At 43.1% G+C, this 21,539-nt stretch overlaps 2 protein-coding genes across 2 annotated transcripts in view; both read right to left on the reverse strand.

Annotated features, from left to right (window-relative positions):
- The window catches only part of STIMATE (STIM activating enhancer), a 35,703-nt gene extending 25,583 nt beyond the window's left edge, over positions 1 to 10,120 (reverse strand). Inside the window, exon 1 of the mRNA XM_062500689.1 lies at positions 9,952 to 10,120. Within this exon, the coding sequence (XP_062356673.1) occupies positions 9,952 to 10,120 (169 nt within the window). The remainder of the gene's footprint in view (positions 1 to 9,951) is intronic.
- A 7,108-nt stretch (positions 10,121 to 17,228) lies between these two features.
- The window catches only part of SFMBT1 (Scm like with four mbt domains 1), a 30,846-nt gene continuing 26,535 nt past the window's right edge, over positions 17,229 to 21,539 (reverse strand). The window contains exons 16-20 of the mRNA XM_062500656.1: positions 20,054 to 20,229; positions 19,151 to 19,329; positions 18,777 to 19,022; positions 18,423 to 18,551; positions 17,229 to 17,737 (exon numbers count right to left, since the gene is read on the reverse strand). Coding sequence (XP_062356640.1) covers positions 17,597 to 17,737; positions 18,423 to 18,551; positions 18,777 to 19,022; positions 19,151 to 19,329; positions 20,054 to 20,229 — 871 coding nt within the window. The 3' untranslated portion in view covers positions 17,229 to 17,596. The remainder of the gene's footprint in view (positions 17,738 to 18,422; positions 18,552 to 18,776; positions 19,023 to 19,150; positions 19,330 to 20,053; positions 20,230 to 21,539) is intronic.

The raw sequence follows: 21,539 nt of genomic DNA on the forward strand, positions 1-21,539 counted from the left end.
AACAGATATCAATGAACTTTAAGTCATTCAAGCTGCTTGTTTTAAATCAGCTCTTGGGAATGGGCAGAATTGCCAAAGCACAGCTCCAAACTCAATCACCATTCATTAAAATACTCAGCAAGGCAGAAACCGTAGCAGTTTTAAAAGCAGAAAGCAAACCTGAAGTGTAAGTTCAGATACAAAAAAGGATGTAAAAGGAAAACTAAAAACTTTGTAAAAAATAATAAAACTGCAAATATGTTAAATCAAGGAGGCCAAAGGTAGATGTAAACTGCATGTTCAGAGGCCATTTAAATTCTAAAGAGATTCAGTCTTTCCAGGCTGGAACTATCAGAGCATTGAATTGCAAGGCAGACATTTCATACACCACCAAGTGTTTTAAAAAGAACAAAAGATACACAGCCTACTTTCCTAGATTCTCTTTGCACATGATCAAGTACCATGAAAGTACAGTAAGAGTCCAATTATGCAGACTTCTTTGATATAATGTATCTAACAACTAGGTATACACTTCATAAATTAAATTTATGAAATCAGGATGAAATCATGTAACAATTGCCACCTGCAAAAGGCTTCTTACTCCTTAACACCAAAACCTAATGCCAACACTGAAAACATACTGCCACAAGCAACTCAAGGTTGTAAGATTAGATTGAGGAGGGTGGGGTTCCCCCCCACCCCCCAAAATTTTAGAGCTCTTTAGACTATTTAATCTTCTAACATTACAATTGCCTTCCAAAGAATGCATTTAAGTCCTGTGTATATAAAATAGCACAGGCTGTTAGTCACACCACCTGCCTCAAAGCAAGGAAGGTGTGCTGGAAGATATTGAATAGCAGCTTCTCCAGTACCAGGAAAGAAGTAGAAGCAATTAATCTAAAAACTAAATAAATTTTAGAGCGTGGTATCTTTCAAAATTATTAGAGACAGAGGATATATGCTGGTAGTTGTAAATAGCTGCTTGTAATTAAAAAGTAATCTTTGTTCCATGGAAAAATCCTGTATTTATGAGAAACAGAAAAAAAAACCATAGTGAAACAAGAAAGAGCAAGCAAAGGTTGTTTCTGTAAGTAAAGAACTTACTCAAGGGGACTGGCTAGTCTGTCCAAGACTGCTGTAGTGAACCTTATTTGTAGTTACTTCCATTGGCTCATCCCTTTCACAATGTCAGTGGAGCAATGGAGAAACCTCTCAAACAGAAGCAGCACCCAAATAAACTCCTTGTCACAAATCTTCACAACCTGAGCACTCTGCCACACCCAGCCCAGCTGCTCCCAAGCCTGTTACTGTCCCACCACCAGACAAAACAAGGAACTGTGGCATGACCGTGGGAGGAGGTATTAGTGGTTTTTTGGGCGTTTTTTGCTTTTAGTTAGAGTTGGGGTTGAAGCATGAGAGGCCGAGTTTTGTGTTTGGACTTAGTAGTTTATTAATTTTTACTTATAGTACAGTGAGTGCTACAGCATTTCCAGCTAACAAGCTAAAAATGAAAAAAATGGAGCTGTATTTTACTTGTTACAAGGTCTTTTAAGGCCTAACTGTCCAATTAAAAACTAACATTTATACTATTTATACTTTTGACCCAAATGATTAGACACCTGCGACCCACAGTGCAGTACTTTCTATCCAATCATAAAAATACCACCTAAAACTAAGAAGAAGAAGGAACGAGAAGGAAGAAGTCAATGCCCCAGAACCTCCATCTTGTCCCATACCTATTACTATATTCTAAAACCCCAAATTCCAATCCCTTCACCATGTGATATGACACACTTCTATTCAAACTACACACCCATGATTCTAACTCCATCACTCAATTTTGGAAGCCTTCTCCAAGACCTCAAGACAAAAACAGTGCTGTTTTGGGGGTCAGAGCCAGAGAGCACAGAAAGTTCAAAACTCCCAGGCTTCAGGGTTCCAACAAGGAGGAATGCTTGGTGTTAGAAAGTGGGGTAGCCAAAAATGAGATGTCAGCCAAAATGACCCAAACCATATCAAAATGTATGGAAGTGTGAGAGCTAGAGCTGGTCTATGGCTGCACAGACTATGTTTATTATTAAAAAAAAAGAGGTGCAACATTTAGAGGAAAAAACCCAGAAAAAAACAAGTTTAGTAACTTCCTTGACACGACTTTGCCCTGCTGTAGCTCTGCATGTCTGTAAACTAACTCACATCTGAACTATGCATCTGAACCTTGAACAGTGAGCTATGAGGAATTTGAACTGTAAATCCATTTTAACTCATTTTCATTCTCAACCTTCCTTGCATATGACAACATATGTAGGAGGTTATGACAACAAATACATATAAAATGTGTGATTCAGGGTACGTGGCAGAAAAACAGGTCTTCAGGATCATGACCATCACTGTGAATAGGTTTAGTTATTCCTCACTAAACCCTAAAGCCTTATGCCCACACCACCCCACCTTGCAAAGGCAGACTCATGCAAGCTCTGAGCTTGTATTCAGTCTGCCAGAGATTTAAAAAACTGAGTTTCACAGGGAATAAATTTTGCTGAGATCCAGAAATATTTGAGAATGCAAAGCATTTCCTACCAGCAGGCATGAGAAAGCAGACCTGATTTTTCACTTCAATAACAAAATCCACACAGATAAGACTTTATTAAATACCACTTTAAGAATACAAACTTCATTAATCATGAAATTAATATCACCACAGAATGGAAAACTGCACCCTGTGTGTCTGTACAAATCAGCTCCTTAAAGATTTAATTATAAAACAACAGTCAAGAAGACATTCACTATGCACTTTAGAGTTAAACACCAGCCTAGCTAACAGTCCAGAAGTTCATTCTAATTAAACACAGCTTCAGACTTCCTGGATAATTTATCATTTTAATAGTTTACAAATGTCAACATAACTTATCCTTTTTCTTAAACATTTCATAATGTGAATGACATGTGCAATTATACTTAGAACAATCTTATTAAGGGGCCTACAACTACATCCAGCAATCAGCTGAGTAATAAGAAAAATGTAACACTTTCTGAGCCAGCAAGGCAAAGTAGGGCATCAGACCTCATGAAAAGAGACTTAGAGATTGCAGATTATTTGTCTAAATTGGTGCCTTATTTTCCTTGTCTTAACTTTTACTGGCATGGTGTTTCAAGGATAGTTAGTGGCACTAAAATATTAATAACCTGACATGATCAGAACATGGGGACCAATAAAGTGCTATTTACAACCTATGGAAGCTAAGAATTTGGCATCTTGTAAGCACTTAATAAAATACCAGGTTATTTCCTTCACTTAAAGATGATCAGCTGAGCAGTTCCCAACTCTATTATTACATGCTTTTGTACAGCACGAAATTTGTCAGCAAGATTTGCCGTTTTCTGAAAAGTTCACGATGGACAGAATTTATCCCACATAGATGTTTCATATGTTAAAGAGTAATACGATATTAGCATGGTAAAAGAAAGTAATTTACTTTGCTAATTTAGCCAGGGCTGGATTTCTTTTTTCTGCTACAGCTTGTAGTGCATCTCTCCTATTTGTCTCAAACACGGCTCAGGATGTCACAGAGGCAGTGGAAGGGCTGATGATTTATTTAAAACAAACAGAGCAATGCTACATGGCTGCAAGCGATACTTCACCATCTGGGGATAAGGAAACACTGGATCATTGTAAGACACAATTTACTTGGCCATGACCAAAGTGACCTCACAGGGCTTTTCCAAGTCCTGCAGCTACAAGCAGACACTTAACCTACACAACAGCTACTGCAGTGCACTGCGATACCAATCGTCACTAATTGCCGTGGAATGGGCCCGAAGGAGGCAGAGAACAGCACATTTCTATTACCATCACCCCATCCTGTTTCCTCCCTGGCCCGCAGCCAGACGGGAGGGAGCTGCCTCAGCCCTTCACTGCCAAACCCACCGCACACTGTGGGTCAGGGAACCGCGTCCCTCCCTCCCTCCGCACCGACAGCGCTGCCGAGGGCCGGGCTCTGTCCCCTCCAGGGCAGGGCTCTGTCCCCACCAGGGCAGGGCTCTGTCCCCCACCAGGGCAGGCTCTGTCCCCTCCAGGGCAGGGCTCTGTCCCCTCCAGGGCAGGCTCTGTCCCCCTCCAGGGCAGGGCTCTGTCCCCTCCAGGGCAGGGCTCTGTCCCCCACCAGGGCAGGGCTCTGTCCCCCACCAGGGCAGGCTCTGTCCCCTCCAGGGCAGGCTCTGTCCCCCACCAGGGCAGGGCTCTGTCCCCCACCAGGGCAGGGCTCTGTCCCCCACCAGGGCAGGCTCTGTCCCCCACCAGGGCAGGGCTCTGTCCGCAGCCCCGGAGCTGTCCAGGGTCCTGCCCCGACCCCGCCACCCGTGATTCCCGCTGCTGCCAGGGGAGCTTTTGTCACTTCATACTTTTAAAAAATGCTCTCCCAAACCTCGCCTTTTATCACAGTTCAGCAGCATTTCTTGCAGATCTTCTTCTACCTGCAGAGGCATTGATCCCCGCTGCTGCGATACCCCAGAGTGCTCCTTAAAGTCATTCCCAAGCACACATTGGAATGCCAGCTCTGCACTTAGCTGGCAAGTCACTAGGAGCTTGCACTTGACAGTTCTAGGAAAATGAAAAAAAACAGCTTTGCATCGTGTCTGCGATTTGAAAGCACAATGCTGTTCATATTTTCATACCTAGGAAAGCTCCAATTTGTGATTTGACTTTTGTACAAGACAAGTTTTAACACCAGACACACAAAGGACCCTGCTGGGGCGTCCCCAGGAATACACGTGAACATGAACTGCATCACTCAGAGCAAATACATTCAAGGGTGCAGTATTAGCAAGTCAAAATAATATAAAATCTTTTGAAGAAATGAATTTTTAAATAAAGCTAGCAGGCCACTGCCCAGCATCTCAGGAAACTCCATGCAGAATAAACTAGTTGCTGTTACCCAGAGGTCTGTATTCCACTGCTGATGTTCCAGGCTATCAAATTTTCATATTTTCTAAGCCTGCTCAAGCAGAAAGAAAACTGCTACAGAAAACAGCTAGATCATATGGTTTAGACCTTTTGTATCCAATAGCTTATTTTATGCTTTTTTGTTAAAGGCAACTGGAATTACCTTTAATTCCTTCTCCCCAGAACATTATTTCCATAAAATTACTCCCTTAGCTTCATACAAATATGAAAAAATTCCTCTGAAATGCATATTTTTACTAAGGCATTTCAAATCCTACTAAATTACCTACAAATACAGGGGTTTTTAATGTGAAAAAGCCTTCCTTCTCCTTGGACAGCTTTTTAAGTGGGAAAACCTTGCTGTAAAGATAAGTGGCATTAAGAATGTAGTTTTTAAGGTATTTCCTTTAAGCTATGTAAGCAAAAGAGAGCACCTTACAATATATATATTATTTTCTATTTGAATGGTTTCTTCTTGTTTCATCTGTGAGCCTCAACAGCAAACCCACCTACTCAATTATTCACTGCACCTGTACTCAATCATTCCACTTTTGTAAACCCTTCTCAGCCCTTACAGACACAAACTGTAACAAGGCCATAAAGAAGGAACAGACTCCCACACTCTGGTCTCCTCTCCAGCATATAAATATGCTGGAAAATATAAATATTTTCCCCACAGACAGACACAAACCTTCTACCTGCAGAGAACCAACTAACTCCTCTATTTCATAATTCATCAATACAACTCACATCTGATTTCTCAGCCATTCCTAAGTAGCCCAAAACAAACACTGCCACATCAGATAAGGTACCAATCTTCTGACAAACTCAGTAAATAAACTACTTTAAACAGTTTGTTGGTAAGGGGATGGGCAGTGGATTTTCCCCTTTGCCTTTCCCAGGTTTGGGTAATAAAAATGTGAGTTATTTATACCTACACCTAACGTCATACATGTGTGGGAATACCATGCCAACACCCCGCTCTTATCATTTACTACCAATGAAAGCCCAGCCACAGAATGCTCAGGTGTTTGTAATTACAGACAGAACATACAGTATCACACTAAAGTATTTAAAACCTCCTTTGTGGCATCAGGAAATAAACACCAATATTGCACCAAGGAACTTCAAACACCTAAGGAGCAAAGCCATAATTTTAAATCAAGATCCTATGAAATAAGATACAAATATGATGGCAGCAAACTTTAAAAAAAATATTATCTTCGGCTTAGACCTGTGACCTGTAGCATAAACATGCATTTCTTCCATCAAAGGAAACTCATTAAGACTTCCTCTTATGAAGTGTCTTGGCTTAAATAAACCAAGGTGGAAAACAAATCCAAACGTAAGGCAGGAGGGACAAGAACAAAACCAAGCAATACATTTAAAACCATCAGGCTAACAGGCTTGAGAGTTAGTGACCAGAGTCCAAGAGGGCTGCCAGTCCAAGCAGACTTGCCAAAATGAGGTGTTTTTTCATCAGTCAGTACCCTTGGATAGGGAGTGAGAGCCTGTGGTCAGGAGAGACCCAACAGAAGTTCTCAACCAAGTTCAGTTCAGCTTTTCCTGTACTGGAACTTCTCTAGCATCTGGGTGAAACTGTTTCACACATCTCACAGCTGAGCAGTAAAATTCATTCACAGTAATTAAACACAACATAGGTGGGCTCCGATATTAAGTAAATTCACTACTGATTCAGAAATCAGAAAAGGCCTGCACGTGTTTCACATCAAGAACAGCAGGGTACAATTTGGAATCAGAGAGACTAAGGAATGGATTTGTGAGGCCTTAATTGACAACAGTAAAAACCACATGCAAACTTCTACTCTTCTTAGGGGAGATAGGGAAACTCCCATATAAACTCAGCATAGATGATCACTAGCTAAAGCACCTTCCACAAGAAAAAGGTTAGGGGGTTGTGACAGGTCGTATCTGAATCTGGAAAAACCTAGAAGGAAGTAATTCATTTTAAATGCTAAGGTGGGGTGAGTAAGTGAAACTGATCCTCATTTCCTGTGTCAGAGCAGGGACTCAAGAGCTACAAAGAAAAGGAAACCTAGGAATTCATTTCAAATAAACATTTTGTGGGCTCAAAGCGTGAAATGCACCATTCCTGTCAGTTCTTGGTTGTGCCCATTCAGCAGTGAGGGTGAACACAAGGTAGGCTGATGATGTGCCTGGGGTAAAAGCCTTTCCTATCAGTATCAGAGGACAGACACAGCAGGGCAGATCCCATACTCGCCCTGGCGGAGAGCCAGCACATCTCCCACAAACTAAAAACCTGATACTTGACACATTTTAGCCCTTCAAATAGGAAGTTTGAATGATGTCACTGGAAGGTCAGCTGACAGCACAGCTTTACAGCATCTGAACAGGGACATGAACAAACAGGTGGCACACTGGAGTGTCAGATCTTAAATAACTTTGCTTTCAGAACAGGCCTTCAGTTCTTTGTAGATGAACATCCAGCAGTGAGGCACAGAAAAGGTCCTTCTTCTCTTACAGCTTACGTCTAAAAATATTTTCTTTTTTCCACTGAATGTAAGCATGGTAAAATTTGTCTAGAAAAGGGGCGTGTCTGGGTCAGCCTTTGATTAAGCCACTTACCAAAATTTCCCATTCTTTACATGTCAAATGGAGTATTTTTCAAAGAAAGACAGTTTCTGTGCATAAAGAGCAATTGTGCAATGTATCTCTGGTGCCATTACTTTAATTTCTTTTACTACAGAGGGTTCACTGCCATTAATCACAACTGAAGTATTAGAACATCTCCTTCTAGTGTTTCCTTTAAAAAAAAAACAACTAGTGAAAGACAAGTGACTTCCTCTTTATTAAATTTAAATACCAGACAGTCCTGAGTAAGACAAGAGCTGGAGAAATGATACAGCTGCACACAGAGAATTACTGCTGTTCCAAAGGGGCCTGACTGCAGTCACAAATCTCACACAGCTCCTGCAAACAGCCACTTGTCAGTGCCTCAGTGTCTCACTCCTGCACTCCCTCAGTGCCTCTCTTGTACCAGACAGCTCTAGGACCAGAGCTACTCCAGCTAAAATGTAACCAGTTCTGTGATGCAGCTCCAGCAGCTGTGTCATCCCTCCTGCCCCAGCAGCCTGGGGACAGGAACAGATGTGTAGGTGCCCAGATGTTTGCTGAGGTCATCTCTCCCTCTGTTCTCAGCCACAAGTTCCTGCTTTTCTGTCACATCTTATCTGTCGCAAAAAGCCCCATTTGTTGAGGAAACTTTAAAGGGTTTGGAACAACACATAAGGTGTTTTGCATATGACATAAAAAGGTGTCCTGGGGTGACTTCATGATGCCAGTGGATAGAAACATTCAGCAAAGCAAACAGACAAACAGGATTTTTGCACAAAACAGCATCTAACAGAGAGAGAGAGCTGCTCTTGTACCAGTGTAACAGGCCCAGCTTCTCCTCCTCCTCTGGGAGAGGCACAAAATACTCTGGAGAGAGATGGGAGAGAATGTGGCTGGCAAAGCTGGGACAAACAAACCTATCCTCTGTTTTTCAATATATGTGCTTTTAAGAGTGGTAAGTTGCTATGTTTTTGCTCTAGTCTGCTTTGGACATAAACTCCTTTTCTCACCAGTCCACAGAAAGGACTGGCTGCCTTCCTTCCACTCCCTTCTGCCACAACTGTATCAAGAAACTCCTCACAGTTCATGGTTTAACAGTACTTAATCAAGTTAGAAAGTCAACAGAAGATTTTCATTTTTCTAGTCCTTACTTTTTATATTCACTTTTTCTTGCCTTCACTTAGTCCATTATTACTATAATATGCATAAAGATACCATTTCCAGAGAAAAAGATAACACCCTGACAACTAACATCTGTAGTTCTTAATCTTTTGATGCCCAATCCAAAGGAATTACCTATCTGTATCCCTTAAATCTAAAACCAACACTATGTACCCATCACCTCCTTACACAGAGGCACTTCTGTTTGGAAACTGCTAAAACTTCTAATTATGAGGCTCCTGTCACTGACCAAATGCTACACTGCTGATTACTGCTGCCCTTCAGCCACAGGACGACAGCTACACACATAGTTTCTAGAAGAGCAATATAATTGTTAATAGTGACTGAGACACTAAGGCATGTAAATATAACGTGCTAGCAAATGTCTGAGTTAACCATAATAGTATGACAGCAGGATGAAAAGGCATCAATGCAATTCCAATGTAAACAGGATCTTCCTCTTTAGATACAGCTATAAAACATGTCCTTGATGTTCTCTAGTTCCTCTCCCACTTTTTGCTACCAGCAAGGTCACAGTCAGCTGAGTAATGGAACTGGGTTTCTTTTCCACTCCTGCACCCCAAGGATACTAACTAGACCATGGGATAGAGACAAATGCACCAGAATTGTTTCACGTTGTTGTGACTCCCTCACCACAGGACTGGAGCCACAGACCGTCCTTGCCTTTACACTGCTCTTTGACTGTGGTGGAAGGAGCCACACAGCTCTCGGGCTGCTCCAGCTCCAGGTACGGCCCTCCAGGGAAGCGAGGCACAACTGGAACAAGTGTGACTTTGCTGCTGGTGACATGACAAGGTGCACCTGCAGTAAAACTGATCAGCCAAACCCGTGACTTCTGTACATCCCAAACCCGAGCGGCTCAGCACACACCACCTCCTCCTGCTGGAAGTATTCCAAGCAGAACACACACACACACACACACACACACATACACACACACAATTCTATCAGCACGGGTACGAGCATTAGGAAGGCAAGTTTAAGAAAACGAAAGGACTTGTGCCAGCGCCTCTGAGGCCTCCCCGCACGGCCCCGCTCCAGCTCACCCGGCACCCACAAAGCGGCGCCGGCGGCTGCGCCCCCCGAGGCCGCCGCGGCCCTTCCGAGCCCTGCCCGGCCGGGAGCCCGGGACAGCCCGGTCCTTCCCGGGACGGCCTCGGCCCGGCGCGGCGGCGGCGCCGCTACCGAGCCCGACCCGTCCCGGGGCCGCCCCGCCCGCTCCCCGCCAGGCCGGAGGCCGCGGCCCCGCCACTCACGCATGAGGGTGCTGAAGGCCACGACGCCCAGGAGCCCCTGCAGGAAGATGCCGAATTTGTCCATGAGGGCGCCGTTCTCGCAGCCGCGGTCCCCGGGCCCCGGCGCCCCGCCGGGCCGCGGGGTGCCGGCGGTGAGGCCGAGGCTGCCGTTGGACGGCGGCGCCCCCATGGCAGGCCCGGCCAGCGCCCTCAGCGGCGCATGGCGGCCGTGCCGGCCCCGCTCCGCTCCGCTCCGCTCCGCCCAGCCGCTGCCGGCGCTCCCTGCCCGCCCCGCTCCTCCCGGCCCGCACCGCACCGCCCCTCCCGCCCCGCCGCGTCACCGCCCGGCCCCCAGCGCTCCGCCCGTCACACGGAGAGCGGTCCGGCCCCGGGACAGGGGTCCGGCCCCGGGACAGGGGTCCGGCCCCGGGACAGGGGTCCGGCCCCGGGGCTGCCCTAAGGCCCAGGAGCGCGGCCGAGGAGCGTCCGGTGCTGCGGGCAGCTGCCACACGCTGTCTGGCTCCGGCGTCCACCCCCATTGCTAAAGGCGCAGTCCCCGGGTCACAACCGCAGCGCCTGAGGTTTCGTTTAGCCCACAGCGTACAGGGTCAGGCAAGGCTGCTAATGCCTGGAAAGGGGAAGGTAGGAACCGGGTTTTTTAGCAAAAATGTTTCATTTTTTCAGATGGGCAACCCGCGGCTCAATGGATTGAACAAAGTTTGTCAGCACTTTCATTTGAAAACTGAAACTTGACCTGTTGGCCAGTGAGCCTTGTCTGGCCCCATTGTGCCACAACTGCCTCAAGTTCAGGTTCGTATTTTTAGTGCAGGATCAACCCGGGTCATGTTGCATTGCATTGCTTTCTTACACTGTTTCTTTAATTTCTTTAAGTAATTTAAAATCACTGCCTAAATGTGAATTCACTTATAAATATGACCCAGAAAGCAAAGCCAAGCACATGAATCAACAGTTCTTTAAACAACATTTGTTGTGTCTACATCGCAAACCTACCTACGTGACTTTCCTTCCTGGCAGGTGATGCCAAACAGTATTGGCACACGACAGCGATTTTTCTGATTTTTATGCTGTGTCATACATGTCTGGAAGCTGCAGCTAGAAAAACAAATGCTCTCATCTCTCTGACCTAGAGAATACACAGCCAAAATGCTCTGTCCAGTGCCTCTGGCCCCAGGACAACACTCTTCTGCTTTGAGCTGCCAAAAGCAAAAGCTCAGGAAAGCAAATAGTTACTTAACAGAAAAGACACGGACTGAAGCAGGTTGCTTTTTCTTCCCCTTGCACACAGTAAAAACAGCCACTAAGCACTGCATTTGCAACCTGGACTTGACCTATTTGCTTGTAGCCCAGGATGGATATTTTAGCTTTCACAGCTGCTGCTGAACGTTAGACCTCCCACACACGCACCTGACCAGGACCCCAATACTAGTTAAAGATTTACCTAATGCTATTTACACAAAAAAACCCCGATGTTTCAGACATGAGTCTGGGAAAATAACTCAAGGGGCTTATGCCTCATGTTACTCCATATTCCATGTTTTAAACCAGATCATTCCCCCAAAGTACCCCCTCAAGGGTTTCATCTCATTATGACTCCTGTAATCCCATCTGAAACCTGTGGCAGACAAATCACTGCCTCCTGCTATGTACTATTCACAAGACTTCAGATTTCTCTCAAGCAGACAGTGCTCTGTGAAGGCAAGTAGAAGATTTATGTTAAATCCCACATATTTATAGAGGTCTAAAGACAGTGTTAAGCAAATCAGTTTCATCCCACTCCTATGCATTTTCTGCACCCAATGTAAAATCAGCTCAAGGTAACTGAAGCGCAGCCAAGAAACAAGTACTGAGCACAGTCTCTTGGAATGCCAAGTAAGGAATCAGGAACTTTGCAAGGCAAAGTTTTTTTCTGAAATATCCTGTGGACTCTCATGTTATTCAGAGGAAGCAAAGCCAGCCTATTTTAAATTTTTAGCTTGCTGGGGTAGCACTAACCTTTACAAAACAATCCAGAAAGAGCTGCAGCACTTGCAAGGTTTGCAGTGGATTGTATCAAGCAGCTTCCAAGGTTTGAATACAGCAATAAAATTACTCCAATTTGTAGGTCCTGTCCTCAGCTCCTGTATATTAATTGGATTCAGCACCCTGTGAAACAAAACCTGTTATGTTTGAAGAAGCTTTCATAAAAGAGGACTCCTGCATTTGAGAGAACTGAATAAACCCAATCAAGCTCTTTAAAATGAAGCCTCTCCAAGTGGTATTTATGTGGCTTGCATTTACCTTTTGTGTAAGTAATAGAAGATGCCAGGCAGCTTTCCACAGTTTTCCAAGATGGAAAATTGCTCATGGTGAGCAGCAGTATTTATGATGATATTAATACCAACACCATTAGTAACAGTTTAAGTATCTTTTTTAATTTTCTTACAACCACTTAAAACTGTCATATAACACAAAATTTTGTACACTATTTACAGACAAAACAAGTAAAATATCCATCCAAAATATTTTTTTAAAAAATCCTCTGATTAAATTGTTACACCTGCTCAAACAATGGTGGGACTTAATAGGCATATTTTCTTGTGCATGTTTCTCTTCCATGTAGTACTTCAGTCTCACTGCATATATATATTTTCTTTTAAAAGTTAAAGAAAGATAAAACAAGCAGAAGGGACACAACACAATATGCATTTAAATCTTTGTTTAAGAACAAGCAGCTAATTAAAAAAGGCAAAATACAGGAAAAGTGCATCAGTTCCAATGAGTTAGTATAAGAAAGAGGCCCACTGGTATGGAGCTGGCACCCTTTTGGGTAGAGACTCCTAGAAGACCTCTGATTGTCTATAGAGATTATTTTAAATTTATTAAACAGAAATTATATATTAAAAAAAAAGGAGAAACATGACACCTCCAGATTTTTTTTTTTTTTTTGTTTTGCCATGAAGTTTCTTGGAAACTGGTGCTCAACAATTTTCATAGTGGGTGAGAATTCCTTTGTGCCCAGAGCTCAGTGTCGACCCTGTGCCATGAGCTGTCCCGGAGCCCCAGGGCTGCTCCCCCTGGTTTGTGCTGTCACTCAAACCTTGGAACTCTGTCAGCACAAGACCTGCTCGCCTCCATGGCTTAAAGCTGAGCCAAACACTGCTGGCTGGGCACCTGAACAGAGCAACTTTGTCTTCTCATCAAAAGTCCACTTGCATTTCTGGTGCATTTCAGAACAGATGCCACTCTGAGGAAGCTACAAATTGAGACAAAGTGCCACTAACCTTAACTCATTTTTGTTGTTTCATACAGACTGATAGTTTGGTTTTACAACAATAAAAGAGGCTTGTTGTCTCTGGTGTTCCCAAGTCCCGTTGCAATCCTTCACCCAAAAGGCTGCCTTTGAAAACAAGGCCACATGCATGTTTGGGGAAGGGTAGCAGCACTCTGAAACAAGGGGTCAGCACACAGTCCCTTGGGAGATTGATCCTACATCTGAAGTCTCCAGACCGAGCCTATGTCTTTGTGCTTAGTTACTTTTAGGTAATCTGAGCTCCCAGCAGGCAGTAACCAGGCTGACACTTTGTGACAGGACTGGTTAAGGAGTAGCTTTGTTCAGGATCATATTTTTGGCTTTCTGGTAAGGCTACTTCATCTAGTAACAAGAGATTTGGTCCAAAAGTATCCAGTCTCCAATTCGAGCTCGACAGTTTTGAAGCCTATTCCATTACATTCAAAAATCTCACAAGCCACTGGGCTTTCTGCTGATGAAGTACCAAGACTTTGTACTTCATACAGAAGAATGGAGTGCTCAGTCCAATCAACTGTAAATATATTTACACTTCTGTGGACCTAGCAGCTAAATACTCCTTCCCTCTTTTAAAGCATCACCGGAATAAAGAACAAACACTAGCAAATCCTAAAACAACAACAAAATACTGATAAAAGTTGTGACAGAGAATGTAATCTTTAAAACCACACTCAAACTCTGTATGTACTGTTTCCATTAATCCCAGGAGAGACTGCAAACACTCCTGGAGTTCTATACAACACAGAACTTAATCTGCCTTTTACTTCATTCCTCAAAGAAGAACTTTCAGAAATGTTTAGAGTTAGGAAAAAAAGTAGTCTTCATTCACCAAGATCAGCGCTGTCTGTACCTCTCCTCTCCTGGAAGGACAGCTTTCAGTTTAGGATGGACTGCAAGCTGCTTGTGCTTTGGGGATAATTCAACCACATTAAAGCTCCACGGCATTTTTGGAGGTCAAATAATTCTCTGTTACAGAATCCTTGAGTTGGTGCAGAAAGCACACAACAGTGACCCAACAATATCTTCCTGCCTAACATGCTAAGCTTAGCACAGTCAAAGTGGCACCACCAGGTTTCTAAAGCTAAGATGTGCAAACCCAAGACTGCACAATGCATATGAAAACATGACAAGCAAGAACACAACCCCTCAGTGGGTCAAGCCAAGGGTAAACTCCTGTTACCAGCCATATTAATAGTACATGAGGCTCAGTGGAGAGTTCATTTTCTTGTACTGGAGACATTTGTAGGACATCAGTGCCTTTCTCCTGGACTCCAGCTTTGTTGTACTGTATGGTGAATTATGTGCTACAGGACAGCACAAACCCCTGAACCCTAAATTACTGCAGTCCCAGCAATTTCTGCTGGTGAAACATTGCTGTCACCCAAATCCAAGGTTCAGACACCAGCTACACAAAATCCAGTTTTGAAGAAACAGAGCGACTAAAGCAGTGCGTGAGCTCATTTCAAGTCATACTGGAGTAAGATGAACAGGTTAAGTGCAGTTGTGTCATCTGCCACACATAGAGAAAGAGGAACTTGAAACAGTCAAGTAGAAACACCATCCATCAAGATAAAGCCCCAATTATCCCTTTTAAGTCCAGCAATAAAACAGAGTGCATTTTTTTCCAGGAAACAGAGTGTACAGTACCCGTGTGCAGCATAAAAACATTTCACAAAAATGAAAACATCCCTTTTGAAAAATCTCAACAAAAATAGATCCCATTGGGACCAGACTGTCAGTGCCTCCCAAAACAAGGCAGAAAAATCCAACCTATAAAGCATGCCAAAGGTGACCAGTAAGTACCCCACTAATGGCTGAAACTGCTGACTGCTTTATTTACTGAGAAAAGGAAGTATGACATTTGTATTTAAAACCCCAGGCACCAAGTTAACAGGTGCACTAAATTACACTTTCAGCTCTGTTCTCACCTGACAACTACCTAGCAAGACATCTGACTGTCTATGGGGAAATGTGGAAGCAACATCTCTTGGCTATGCAGGTCAATCCTGCCAGTCATCAGGACAGCAGAACTCTGTGAATTCTACTGCACTGATCCAAAAGCATCATCCTCCAGTCCTGAAGCTCTCTACTGGTCAAATTTCTCAAGACAAGATGCTGACAGCAAAGCAGCAGTGTTTCTTTAGAAATCTTTTCAAGCCTAATGGCTTATAAATAAGTTTGTCCTAAGGGCCTGGAGTACAGGCAAATGATCCAAGCACAATATGAGGAGCCAAAACATCCACTTATATCTGGTATAAGGAGGAAAAAGGTGATTTTGATTTCATTTTAACTGTGTCTTCACACTCTGCTTACAATGTGGGAGAAAACTTGTCCTAGCTACACACTGCCTTCCCTCAGGAATATTCAGCTAACAAATATTCTGACATTTACAATTTGATTCTGGAAGGAAAAAAAAAAATCTGATTTTAATACGTGAATAATTCTGCCTTGACTACGCAGCTACTCTAAGGGGCAAAAGCAACAACCCCCAGTTACTGAGCTCTGTTTAGTCCCAGCAGTTTTCACTGGAGGCAGCTCCCCCTCAACACCAACGTAGCAGGTACAGTCACAGGCTGTGCCAACTCAGCTCTCAGCCTACAGACCACATCCTTGCTGAACCCTGCAGCTCACAGCTTTGGAATAGCCAATCACACTGGGCCTAAGGGACATTTGAATCATTCCATCTGACCAGAGTAACCTCTGTTCATCAGAACCCAAGAACTGCGTCTTTCCTAAACCTATTCCTGCAGCAAGCACTTCCTAACTCAAATGCATTCGCAGGCCAGGGGCTTCCTGCAGAGATGGATTTGAATAGGACATGAAGGAGCAGAGCTGCACACATCCAGCTCCTGCCTGTGCTCCTCCAAATGCTCCAACAACAGGCAGAGTGAATGAACACAAGCCAGCTGAAACTCAACACTTGATGCAGATCTTGAGCCTGGTGCAAGTTTCCCCACACCTTTAATGGAAAGTAATGTAAGCCCTGTTACTTAAAGTGTAAAGCACTGGCCTACAGCAAGTGGCTGATTGCATTTTATTACCCTGGAAAATTAAAATCAGCAGTTCATCCGACTGTGAGTCTACTGATGGAACTAAGATGTCTCACTGGTCCTTTTCTGCAATAAAAGCACACAAATCCCTTGCCAACCCACCAAATTTTCATCCAAGTCTGATCCTGAGCATCTGTAGATAGTTAAAAATACAAAGTCAAGCTCATAAGAGTTTCCAGAATGCAAACACTGGCAGAGCTACATTGCAGTCCTCTATTGATTGCAGTTTCCTTGGTGTATTCTCTAAAAAGATGTTCAGGTAGCAAAGCAGAAGTCTGCTGACAGGCTCTATGTACATGGCCCTATTGTTTGCTAGAAGAAAAAGGAAATAACTTCACACGATAAAGAGAAAAATAAAAATCTGACAACCCAAATACAGAAAATGCAGAGGCACTTTCTCTTTCCTTCCTTATGTCCTACAGCCTGCCTGTAAGAGAAGTGCAAAATAATGAAGCTTTCTGACATCTGAAAAAGGAAACATCCAGGTTATGCCTACAGAAGTTTCAGCTAAAGCTTTGGAACAGAAGCTCTGTGTGCTGACATTGGTTTGCACTCTGGACATGCCCACAGAAGTGACACTGCTGTGCAGGCATGGACCACGTGTCCAGAAAGAGCAGTTCCCTCCCTTTTTAGTTCATCACTTCAACTGTTCAGGCTACAGAGGTAGTAAAAACAAAAGCAAAACCAACAACAGTGAAACAAACCAAACAAACAAACAAAACTTCAAAAGGAACCACACTCTTGCTATACTGTACATTCAGAACCCTGTGGCCACATTGTTGTCCTAACAATGAACAAATTCATTAAAAATCTCAACATTAACACACGAATGTGCAAAGAACACATTCCAAAGTCAGTGCTGTGGTAAAGCAAATGTTCATCCACAGGGAGGGAAGGGGATTCTGTGGAACATCAGGAACAGAAAGGTTACTTCTGGCAGCCTACATGCGAACGTAAATAGGATCTGTTTCTCCTTTTAAAGTTCTGTGCCAACAGAACTATTGAAATGTCATTTCCCACAAGAGAAGACTTTTCTGTAATCATTAAAAAATACATTAAAAAAAGGGAACCATAGAGCAAGAGACTATTGTGTTCCCAAGCTGGCAGATGGTAGAGTAGCCCCTGTGTTTGCATTGGCATTTTGCTCCAGATGTTGTCTTCCTTCTGTTGAAATAGAAAAAAATGAGGCTGACACACACTTTTAGGTCACCAGGGCCTCAGTCTAAGTTCATTTGGCTTTACTTGCTAGAGAGGAAGAAGCCTGTTTTTGCAGTTGTGCTTCAAAGGTCTACTTCAACTTGGCTGCTCCTCAGTTTGCAAACTGCTGGTAGAAGGCAAGTTTGACCCTCTCAATGTGATGGCAGAGTTTAATAGCTGGTCCCAGCTTCAAGTCCATGCACTCCTGAACAGTGGGCAGTGTCAGCAGCAGCAGTGCCTGGCCATCGATTTCCTGTCAGAAGACAAAAATTCCATAGTGACTTTGTTGCTATTCTCCCTGCTCCTTCAGCTTTGACTTGCTGCAATTTCAGATTTGTGAGTTTGTGAATTAGATGTTTCTTTCATGCTCCCCCAGGCAGCTTAAAAATCTCTCTAACAAATTAACTCCTTTTAAAATGCCAGCTCAACTCCACTGAGGCACAGACTCTCAAGAGATTCCAGTGTAAAAAATATAACCTAACAAAAGAAACCAAGGGAATTTCATGCAGAAAGTCATCTTAACCAATCACTGCATCTTTCTACAGAAACAGAGGTTCCACAAAGTGAAGTATATCTGGAACATCTACCACCACAAACCACCCTATCCATCAGCTCTAATAGTACAGTTTTAACAGACACTGGTTTTATGGTGAATTTTAACCAAGATGCAAATAAAATGTTGACTCTTTCATGGTGCTTTGTTGTAGGCATTATTTGTAGTTCTAGGATTCAGATACATTGCAGAACAAAATATCCTCCCCCCAGCAATGAGAAACCTGAAAAATTCTGGTCATTCCCAGAACTCTCCTCTCTGAAAGCACTGCAGGTTGCACAAGTGTTTGTTGTCTCAGAACCCTACTAAAAAAATTCTTTTTCTGACTTCTTAGAGGATAAGAAGCCAAGTGACAGATTCAACATTAACAGACAGAAAATGATACCTGATCAAGGAAAATCCTTGCCAGAGGAGCACAGTCGGTGGATTTGAGGAATCGTACCACATCAGCCACGCTCCATTCCAGAGGGTTACTGTCCAGCTGCAGCTTTTCAGCAACTTCCATCTTTATGTCCTAGACAAGCCAAAAGAATTCCCAAAATATCACATATGCTTAGTCTTTATTACAGTCCTATGACACCACCATAACAAAGATCATGGATTTTAATTATCCCATGGAGTTTTCACAATGCCCTTCATGGGGTAACAGAGAACACACATATTATGGTTAATACTCCCAAGATTTTGGTGCTTGCTCAGCAGGGAGCAAGCCAGGGCAGAAATCCACTTTCCTAGTTACCTTTGGCGAGGGAGGTTTATTTTCATCATCAGAAAAGGAAAAGGTCCTGAGCTTCCTCTTCCGCTTGTCTCGGTCCTGAGCCAGGGAATGAGACAGTTCACTCTGGGTGGGAGATGATGAGAGGGATTTCTTCTCTGACACCTCTGATTCTTCAAGCAGTTCATCTTGGTGCTCCGAGGTGCTGTCCTCAGTCAGAGACTCTTCATCCACCTCATCCGGGTCATCCTCCTCTTCTGCCCCACTTCCCTGATGAGATAGGAAAAAAGAAAAGGCTGCTGTAACCCTGAAGTTACAAGGAACTAACATTTGCTGTTTCAAATGAAGCAGTCAAAGATCACGTCCCACATCTATGAACACTGCTGGCAGTGTCCTACCTGGGGAGATCCAGCTGGAGTGTTATCCACAGACGTAGAAGAACGTTTTTTCTTATGAACAAAGAAATGTTTTCGTCTCTTCCGTCTTTTATTTGGTTTCTTCATGGCTACCTCCAGGTTGCTGTGGCCACCCGGGGGCCGACCTATACGCTTGTTTTTCCGCTTTCCGTAATAGTGTGCTAACAGGACAGAAGAAAGGAGCACAGTGTTGAAATGCACCTTCAGTGGCACTACTTATGTTTACCCCTCATCAGGGCTGGAAAATCAGTAGAAGCACATTTCCCAATAGGAATCCCAGTTCTGCAAAGCTTCAAAATCAGTGTGTCTGTAATTTCGACTTTAATTTGGTTTAAGGAACAAGAGTTACTGATCGATTTTGTTTGCCCTGTGAAGATTTACTTTGTCCATCTCTGGGAAGCCCCCAAATTATTCTATTTTATACAAAAATTATCAAAGATTTGGTCTAATTTAATGCTGCTTTTAATGATGATTTGTAGTTTTTAAACATGGCTCAATGCACTGTTTGTTCTCACAGTGTCAAATGGTTTAAAGCCAGTCTACAAAAAACCAAAAAACTAAGAAAAAAGCTAGAAGGCAGTGCATTTCTTTTCCCCACAACAAATTGGTGAAAGGAATTATATTTTCATTTAAATTACAACATTAATCAGTTCTTGTCCCAAAAGTTGTTTTAAAAAGATAGAGTTTCAAGCACACAACAGAAGTTAAGCCATGGTTCTATCACTTAATACAGAATTAATTTTTTCTCCCCTCCACTTAGGAACATGAATATTTTGTAGGCCTCTGTATGTAGTGTTTGAGCTGCTCCTTCTGGAGTCAAAGCCAAAAGAAACTAAAATATAACACTCCAAACTCCACCTTGGTGTGGATCAGGGAACTACTCACTGTATTTTGTCTTTGTCAGGACAGAGCAGTTCTCTGAACACTTATCCAGCACCATCTGAGGGCCAAAGAGGTTAGGACAACATTCCAGCTTGATGCACGTTTTCCTGCAGAAATCTGCCACCCGATCTGCTGTCCTCACAACCTCCACAGTTGCACGGTAGCTCTTGCCTTTGTACCTAGCATTGAAAATACTGGCATAATAAGGAATCCTCTAATTACCAGGATAAAAGGACTTCATTGAAAAGGGTACAAGAATACTGAGATCAAACTGAGAAAAAATATGAGCAATGATGAACTTTCTGGACTGCCAAGTCCAGGAAACAGGAATTCCTGTCTCTTATGTCAGATCCCCAAATAAAGAAAATCCGTCACAAAGGTGGCTGCAGTAACAAACACAGCAACACTGCCCCATCAACAACTGCAAAACACCATCTGGGAGGACTGTCCCAGAGTTCAGATATTTTGTTTTCTTTGTTCACAGATGATTTGCTCTCTCTTTGCTTTTATGCGACTGCAGAAATGCCCATGTGACATGGACAGCTGGTTCCTCAAACAAAGGCTGAGAGCACGTACTGAGCTCATTCAGGTAACAGCAGACAGCTTTTAGTGAGCCTATCTGTGCTCATCCTATGGAGGCAATAGCACCACTGCCACATTTCCAATCAGCTTTTGTCCAACTGCTGAACAATTCCCCACGACAGTCACTTGCATGACACTACATACTGCTCCTATTTGATTTAAATGAAGAAATTATTCTTTTTTGTTCACCAACTTTGTCATTACACTGAAAGCTGCACTGTGCAATAACTGCCAGAGCTGCTCAGCATTTCTGCTTTGTTCTCCCAGCACAGCTACAAGCATGTGCTGATATCTACCAGAGATCTTTCAGGTCTGCAAGTACCTAGTTAATACCTTGAAAAAAACAGCTGTATCACCACAGTCCAGATACCCCTGCTGCCACTACTGCGGCAAAAGAAAGCAAACAGCAACTTCAGTGAGACTAAACAAATATTTTTTTTCTTTATTCCTCAGCTACACCTTCTATTCACACTAACCTTTATAATTTTCCTGTTGCCCAATTCAGAGCAATCCCTCAATATACAGAAAGATGTCTTTTTCTACATTAAACTGATCCAACAAAAGAATTACTGACACGTTCAAAATGATGTAGGGAAGCACGCAGTGGCACATTGGGAAAATCTAATCTCTAATATGCAAACACAGTGACTTAATTACAAAACCATCCCTAGATTATAAAGGAATATCTGGACTTATCAAATATATGCAAATATGTTCACTGCTTTTTATCCTAGCTGTAAAAGTAATCTTGCAAAGAAGCTTCATCCCAAAAAGCTCAGCAGGAAAACTGGGAGTGCTTTAGGGTAGACTGCTGTAGAAAGACAACCACGTCAGGCTATTTCAAAGCTTCTAACTTTATTTCTGAAGAATCTTTTTCCACTAAGAAATTTGTGTGGAAGTGCCTGAG

The sequence above is a fragment of the Cinclus cinclus genome, chromosome 12, assembly GCF_963662255.1.
Source record: "Cinclus cinclus chromosome 12, bCinCin1.1, whole genome shotgun sequence".
NCBI lineage: Eukaryota > Metazoa > Chordata > Aves > Passeriformes > Cinclidae > Cinclus > Cinclus cinclus.